We start from the raw sequence: 9,067 nt of genomic DNA, 5'->3' as shown, positions 1-9,067 counted from the left end.
TAAACAAACAATAGCTACTAATGAAAAAAAAAATAAGAGACTCAATTTTCTTAAGTATAATCAATTATATTCTGTTACCAACATTCCACAACTACTCTTCAAATGGTTTCAAATTAGAAAACACTTTCCTTAGATAAAATAAATAAATAAAAATCCCATATTTAGGTAGAGTATGACAGATTTGAAGTTAAAAATAAAGGCAAGGCCTAGAAGACATATATCAAAATAAAAAAAAAAAACCTGTGAGGATTTTGGTATCTCAAGAATAAAAACAGCGTGCAAGTAAAATTCTTTTCATATTTCATGATCGTGCACCTTACACAAGTAAGAGAAAGCAAGTTATATATATATATATATATATATACAAAAAAGTCTTAACATCATAGAAAAAAAGATCCATACATTAAAATGAAAATCTGCTTCAAAAGAGAGGAACTTGACAAAATATATATTGAAACATGCCTTGTGAGCCAATAGAAGGAAGTTTGGAGCAAGGAACATCACAAATTGTTAACTAAATTCAGCTAATTCTCATTAAGGGGTTGTTTGGGACGAACATGCCAAACAACCCCTAATTTTCATCAATTGCCAAAGTTTCCAGAGATTAGAAAGAAATCTAACAAAGAAGCCGCTAAGAGAGCATTTAATATTCTTCAAAAACAGATTAAAAAAATAAAAAATAAAAATATAGAATCATCACACACCCAATTCCCGGGAAAAAAAGGAAAAACACAACAACAAACAAAGCATGAGTCTGTTATAAAAGAAAATCAAAATAACAAAATCACAATTGCCCAAAATAGTAGAACTTCATAAAAGTTGCACAACGATCAAACAATCTGAGATCCAATCAACTTTGGTTTGAAAAAAAATACAGAACAAATCAAAAGGAAAATATTCACTAAACTGGGATAACATCAAATGCAAGAAAAACAAATATACTCAATGAATTTTTTTTCTTAAATTGGAGCAATTGCTTGTATAAAACCCTTTCCATGGCTAAATTGAACCCCTGATAACACTCCCAAAAAAAATATCATTACCAATACAAAAGAAAGTGAAAAAATATATAAGGGTTTTGTTCGCAAGATATTCAACTCCACAACAAAAGGTAGATGATATGGGACCTTCTAGTTTTCGGAAACAAAAGTGGGTTGTTATTGAAAAGTTTCTCGGAAATAGTTTTTGGAAGCAATTTGCCAAACAAAATTTTTCCCACGAAAACAGAAAACAAAATTAAAAACACACAACCAGAGTGAATATTATTGTTATTGAGGCAGTATTGACTCTTAACACCTTCGAAAAGGGTAGAAGTAAGCATATATAATGGCAAACCTTAGTCAACTATCACACAGGTCTACCCTCTATGCCGCACCTAGCAAAACAATAAATTCAGATTATGCAGGAGGCTCTGCCTCAGGTGTGAAATACAGAAAGCAAGGAATGTAACATTCTAAATTCACCATTCTAAAAAATAGCAACATTGATTCCACTGTAATATAAAATGCAGGCTCTAAGTATCAAAATAAGCGCAAGTGTATGCAAAATAAGAGTAGGAGGCCTTCAAAAGTCCCCTTCGAGACTTTCAAAAAAGAGACTTAAGTTCAAGTATTCCTAGCTTACCTATAAAAAAATAAAAAATAAAATGAGTAGGAGATCAAAAGGTAAACAGGCTAAAAGAATCTGATGATTGAAAAAATATATATCCATCACATATCACTCAATGAAGTCATGACCATCTGATTCAACCTTTTGCCCACTTCACCATCGAGAGCATACTCGTCAGTGAGCTCTTGTAAATATGACCATTCTTCCCCATAAACTAGAAGGTCCCATATCATCTACCTTTTCATGGCCATCACGATGTCCTACAACCAACATGTGAGAACATACCTCAAACATTTACTAAAAAGAAGCTAGTCAAATAACACTCGAAATAATTTTGATTCACTTTTGAATTTCACATAGTTTGAAACCATTCAAACCAATTACACAAAAGCAATTTTGATATTTTCCGCATTTGATTAAAAACCAGAAGAAAAAAACAAAGCTATAGCCCCAATTCAAAGACACGCATTCCACATAAATTGAACCCATTTAGACCAATGAAAGATAAACAAATTTCGTCTTTGATTTAATAGAAGGCAAGGTTTCGAAAAGTGGTTGCGGCTGCAGTTGCTATAACGGTTGTGGTTGCGGGATGTAAAGACTGTAGCGCAATGGTTACAATAATCGGAACCGTGAATTTTTAAATTTTTCGCACAATTTGAATTTTTTTTATTGATAGGCATATTTTTTTTTTCAAAATCACATTTATTAGGGTTCAAAATAGATTTTGATAAATTTTTGTTAAACTTTAAATATGATCCAATATATTTCATATTTTTAAATCACTATAAAATGAGTTTTTTACATTTTATTTCAATAGTTAATAACTTTAAGAATAATTGATTTTAAATGTCCATACAATTATTTTTGACCAATACCTGAACTAACTAAATAAAAAAATATTTACAATTGTTAAATAAAATGATTATAAAAAAAATTGTGTCATAAACAAAAATTATTTTTGAGCTAATATTTTTTTTTTTAAAGAAATTTTTTTAGACAATACTTTACAGCTAATTAAATAAAGTTATTTACAAATAATTATTAAATTAAATAATTATAAAAATAAAAATTGTACCATAAGCAAAAAAAAATTTGAGCTACTGATTTTTTTTTAAAGACATTTTTAGACAATACATTATAGTAACAAAATAAAAATATTTACAATTAAATATTAAATGAAATGATTATAAAAATAAATATAACCACTGTTTATATATATATTTTTATTTTACATACTAATGTAATGAAATAACAATTATATAAAAAACAATTCATACAAAGTTTTTTTTTGGGTTTGAATTACTTGAGTATCCATTCTTTTTTGTAACAAATTTTTTTTTTTGGGGAGAAAAAAAGCTATTCAAAATATTGTAACAGTGTATAACGGGCCGTTACAATACCCTTACAGTCGTTATGTAACACCGAAACGACCGTTACATATATAAATTTCCGTCATACTACAAAAACGAATGTAACAGATAGCACTTACCTCTGCAAACCGCAATCATAAGGTAACACTAGGGGTGAGCAGCGGATATACCGATCCGTCAAAACCGACCGAACCGAACCGATCCGCCGCATTTTGGATGGATGCGTGATGATGAGTGGACGGTTGCGGATTGATTTTCTCCAATCCGCCAATTTGGCGGACGGATGGCGGATTTGAGATTTTTTGGCCGCAACCGAACCGCCAAACCGCCAAATCGCGAGCACCTGTAGTAATTTATAAGACTTTGTATTTTCAATTTGTTTAAATATTATGTTTGTGTTTTCAATTGAAAAAGAGTTTAAATATTCTGTTGAAAAAAAGTTTTCAACTTGAATATATTTTTGAATTGAAAAAAATAAACATATTATTCATCTATATTTTTTAGTTTTTAAATCTAACTCTAAAAATAATAAATAAAAAATATGATATATGCTGGTTGGTTTTTGTTTTCAAAAACATATGTAGATGTAACAATATAGAGACATTCAATCTCTACTACTACTCTGTTTATGGTTTTGGTGGTTTGAATTGTTATTATATTTTAAGAATCACAGATTGTAATACTTTATAGGGATGAATCATGCTGTAATTGTAATATGTGGATGAAGCATACAGTGATCGTGATATTCTAAAGTTTCAAACTTTCTTTCTTTGGATAAGGCATACAGTGATTGTAATACTTTTTTAAGTCATTGACTGTAATACTTTTTTTTTTCTTTTTTTTTTAAGGAAGTGCACAAGTTGAATTATGTTGAAAATTTATAAAATTTTAAACCGCCAAACCGATTCGCATCCATCCGCCAAACCGCCAATCCGCTCAATCCACATCCGCCGGATTGGCGGACGGATGCGGATTGATTTTCTTCAATCCGCCAATCTGGCGGACGGATGGCGGATTGGAGGTTTCGTGGCCGCAACCGACCCGCGCCCACCCCTAGGTAACACTGCTTTTTGAATCCTGATAGAAACCTTGATAGAAGGATTTAATAGAGAATGATGGAGACGCAATACTAAACAACAGTACAACTACCGCCACTGCCCAAACAATTGGCACTAAAATACTAAACAGCAAAAAGTAGAAAAATAAAATAAAATAAAATCATACAAACAGATTAGAACTCAAAAGGACACAAAGCCAACGCAGCAAATTGACACTTAGACATGTAACTCTTACTAACAATTCATCGAACACCATTTGAGCATATTATCATCTGAACAGTGTAAGAATGCAAAAACGAATTGTTCTTGCACAAGAAAACTGTCAGAATAAACAAGAGCCAAAGCACCATACACAAAATCAAATCATGACCAAAATGATCCATTAATACATTAAACTACACAAACACAGCTTTGCTTCAAATAATTTATAGAATCAATTGAAAATGAACTACATACATACCTATGGAGATTATAAGGCTAGATCCATACTTAAATTGATTAAGGAAAATTGAAACTTTATAAATAAAAAAAAAAAAAAAACAGTTCTAAAATAAATCTCAACAAACACAACAAAAAATAACAAAGCATACTTGCACACACATAAAACTAAGAATTCAAACTGCAGAGCATACACATTCTTTGAAAATCCAAAGTGGTAACTTCTCTAAACGTCCCTTCAGGAACAGTGTTTGGAGAAGTCGAGGAGGCGAAAATAGAGATTCTAGATCAATGATCTCGTCTTCTTCTGTTGCGGTAACATACAATGCATAAAGGTTGATTAGCTTCTGAAGGGATGAGCATAGTGCTATACCAAATTCTAACTTTAGGGATGTGCGCTATTTTCCAATAAACCCCATCTTGTACTTCTCGATCTAACTTTGAAATCAATTTCTTAGACATATCACCAAGCTCAAACGTTTGGAGGTTGGTTAGATGTTCGATGCCTGAGGGGACCTCCTCCATCAATTCACTATTTCTGATATCTAGAGTTTCAAGGTGGGGCATTGCTCCCTCCTCCATTCTCACCCATCTCAATCCTTTTAATTTATAAAGAAGTAAATCTTTAAGCCTCTGAAACCCTCCTGCCTTGAAACACAATCCCTCCCCTTCGTATGCCTGATTAAGTACAAGCTTAGCCAAATTGGGTAATTCTTGTAGGGATTGCAAAGGATCATCCCTTAACTTGCTCCACCCTAAAATTAAAGTGACAAGGCCATGGAGAGAAGGTATCCAGTGCGGAAACTCCTCCAAACGTCCAGTCAAGTTTAACTCTTGAAGAAATCGAGGAACTGGAGACAGAGATTGCAGATCAAGGATCTCATACTTTTTTGTTGACATTACACATAATATGCTAAGATTGCTAAGCTTCTCTATGGAAGAGCATAGAGTCACCCCATCTTCTCTTCTTAAATCCCCAATGGCTAACTCCCTTAGTTGGGTTAGCCTCCCTAGCTCTTTCACTATACTAACCCCACCTTTACTTCTTTGGTCTGCCTGTATCATCCATAGCTCTTGTAGGGATTGCAAGCTTCCTATCTGAGATGGAGCTTTAAAGCCACTCATATTTCCAAATTCAAAACAAATGGTGCTTGATTTCAAATGAAATGATGTGAGATTGCGCAATTTCTGAAGGTGTAGGATTTCATTAGGCAGCTCAGTCACATAGGTTCCTCCTAGATCTAAGGTCTCCAAGTTCTTAAGTTTCCCAATCAACTTTGGGACCATCTTCACTTTTGTATCCCTCAAGCCAAGGTGCCTGAGATGGATCAGTTTAAAAACTTCATCTGGTATAGTCTCTAATGGAGTACCTGCCAAATCTAACACATTTAGCAGCCTCGAACCACGTCTAAACAACTCACGCAATGATGCAATAGGCAATGAATCCATCGGCCCCCACACAATCAGAGAACGAAGTTGAGAAAAACGCTCGCTATATTCCACATTATCCGAGGTGCTTTGGATCAATAGGCAGCGGACCTTCTCCGGCCTCCTTGAGCCCTGTTTGCAAATTGTGGTTACAAAGTTTGAGCCCTGTCCACAAATTGTTGTTACAAAGTTTTGCTCTCCCGCCTTTGAAACAATCATTTGACGCATCAGGTAGGGAATGTGGAAATGAGAAGGCCTTCCATCTGGATGTCTCTCTACCACTTGAATCAAGCTCCTATTGAATAGCTCATTGAGGTAGCCATTTGCAACTTCTTGTATTGTTTTCCCCTTAATAGCATTCACAAATCCTTCTGCTATCCAAAGCCGAATTACTTTTTTGCACAATATCTGTTGATCCTCCGGGAAAATACTTAAGTACAAGAAACAAATCTTTAGATAATAAGGCAGATCATTGTAGCTGAGAGAGAATGCTTTTTTCATACTCTCTAGTATGTCATTGCCCTCTAATTCAGCACCAAGGCTGCGATAAAGCATTTCCCATTCATCTATTTTGCTTATGTCCTTTGTAGCCAAAACACCACTTATCGCTACAATTGCAAGCGGCCATCCCTCGCATCTTTCTAAGATTCGTCTAGAAATTTCCTCCAAGTGTAGAGGGCATAAGTTCCCCTGAAAAGTTTTTCTGCAAAGCAGCATCCAAGAATTCTCTTGGGACAAGGGCATCAAGTTATAAACATGACCATCAGTTTCTTTGCAACAGATAGAAGCTATATGGGCGAAACGAGTTGTGAGAATGACACGGCTACCACAATTGTTGTCAGGCAGCACATATTTCATAGCCTCCCAAGCATTGACATTCCAAGCATCATCAAAAACAACCACGTACCTCCTTTGCTGCAGAAAATCATGAGCCAAACATTTTAGCCTATTGATGCTCATATTTTCAACTGCAACGGGGACTGGCCGCTTGATTTCTTCAAAGAGTTGTTGAATCATGTCCTTCAGGAGATCCTCAGCCCTGAATGACTCGGAAACAGTGAGCCAAGCATGGCTGTTAAAATGTTCCTTCACCGTTGTGTCATCGTAGACTTTTTTAACCAGAGTGGTTTTGCCTAAGCCCCCCATTCCCACCACAGAAACGGCTTTCAACCCAGAACCTCCCTCGACTAGCCAATCCATCAGTTGTCTTTTGGGCTTTTCGATGCCCACTAGCTTTGCCTCTTCGAGTAGAAGTGCATCGCCACGATAATCATACCATGAATTGTTAACAACATCGGACCTTGAGCCTTGCTCTAGTATACCATATTTATCATGGTGTATTTTATGTCCCTCGGAAATATTGATGACCCTGGACCTGATTCTTTGTATTTCAGAAGCAATTTGGTGGCGAGCTTTTAAAGTCTTGGCAAAGTAGAAAGACTTACGAAGGAAACCACCGAATCCATCGCCGTGATGTTGTGCAAGGTGAAGCTTCAATTTGTCAAGAACATATTCAGTGTCATGAGCAGCATCTCGGACTTGCTTGACCCAATCTTTCAGTTCGGGGTCCCTTTCTTCCATAGCATCAGCAACTCTGAGGAAAGCCGACATGCGCTCGAATTCAACTCTGATGTCTTCTATTGCTTCCCGAACTCCACTCAACAAATTCACCTCTCCCTGAAGGAAAGGTGCCAAGTTGGCTAGAAGATGGAGCACTGCAGTTTCAGCCATTTTCTGTTTTGTGTGTGTTTGTTAGCAGTAGTAGGCTTTGTGTTTGAGGGGATAATTAGGAGGAAATGGTGATCTGAATTGAGTTTCAAAACCGGGAATTTGTAATGCTAAAAAACTCAACTGAGGTTTGAGTGATATGCGTGGCAATGCAGGAGTAAATTTATGGTAGCTTTCAAATCTGCTTTTTATTCTTGTTTTTGTGAAAACAGAGATGGCAACTTCCGCGCTCTTTTTAGGAAGTAACCAATATTCTGAAGTGATAAATTGATAATTTTAAAGTCTTTGATTGCGTGTAACCTTCGTTGTTTTTCGTGAAAGTCACTGGCAACTTTCGCACTCTTTCTAGGATGTAACCAATAACCAATATTCTGCTGTGATAAATTGATAATGTTAAAGTCTTTGATTGCGTGTAACCTTTGTTGTCTTTCGTGAAAGTCACCGCTGGGAAATGAACACCCTTCAGTGTCCACTATATGCATTTATAATTAAAAAGAAAGGTAATATACTTTCAATTTTTTGAATTATAACTAAAAAAAATAGTGGTATTATATGTACTAATTAGTATTTCAATTAATATATTAATATATGTTATGATATCATTATTATTGGCCTCACTTATCACACAAATTACAAATATTCAAAATTTCTAAAATTATGTCACATCATCTGTTAGTACACTAATTGGTATACTCATTGATACATATAGTATTATTCTTTAAAAAAATATCATAATTAAATACAAAATGAGACATAATTAAAGAATTCATAAATCATAACTAAAATAATATCATAATTAAATAAAAAAATTAATTATAATTATAAAAAAAAACATAATTAAAAATACATATCATACATTTTCTTTAAAGGGTGTAAATTAATTTACCGTCACTGCAAATATGCTAAGTCATTGTTTGGAGTGGGAATGCTCCATGAGATGATGTTTGTGGTTTAAGTGGTTTCCTTGGTCTTGTCTGGTGCACTGTATGAGTGTTGTTTTTAATTTTTTTTTCTTTTTTATGTTAAATTTCGATAATTTGTGTCAGTGAATAATTTATGAAATTAAAATAAATTAAAAGAACTAATTATTAAAAAGTTGCGAAAAAATACTTTTAATTTCTATTCTCTCTTCTTCTAATGGGATTACATGTAAGTCTTAAAAACAATGTCATACAAACTAATCAATTTAATAATTTTTAATAACAAATTAAAAATTCATAATTATTAGATTCACTTAATATTTTTTAAAAATAATACATACAATTTTTTTTAAAAAAATAAACTATTCAAATAATTAAAATCTTAACAATCCGAACAAACCCTTTAATCCTGAGCAACATCCTCTTGTTTTGTGTTTCAAGAGGGACTATTTTAAGGCTTTGTTTGGGGAGAAGGATTGGGTTGAGTTTGAGGTTATTTTAGTCATAAAAAGAT

The 9,067-nt window shown here is 33.9% G+C and overlaps 1 protein-coding gene across 1 annotated transcript; it reads right to left on the bottom strand.

Moving 5' to 3' along the window:
• Positions 1-4,765: 4,765 nt before the first annotated feature.
• Positions 4,766-7,636, bottom strand: LOC114262726 (disease resistance protein RPM1-like). The gene has a single exon (XM_028203091.2). The coding sequence runs from the start codon at positions 7,634-7,636 to the stop codon at positions 4,766-4,768; it is 2,871 nt and encodes a 956-aa protein (XP_028058892.2).
• Positions 7,637-9,067: the final 1,431 nt, after the last annotated feature.

This window comes from Camellia sinensis, chromosome 6 (assembly GCF_055761805.1).
Source record: "Camellia sinensis isolate YWXY chromosome 6, ASM5576180v1, whole genome shotgun sequence".
Lineage (NCBI taxonomy): Eukaryota > Viridiplantae > Streptophyta > Magnoliopsida > Ericales > Theaceae > Camellia > Camellia sinensis.
Note: the sequence above shows the minus strand (reverse complement) of the source record. Positions and strands in the feature narration are given on the sequence as shown.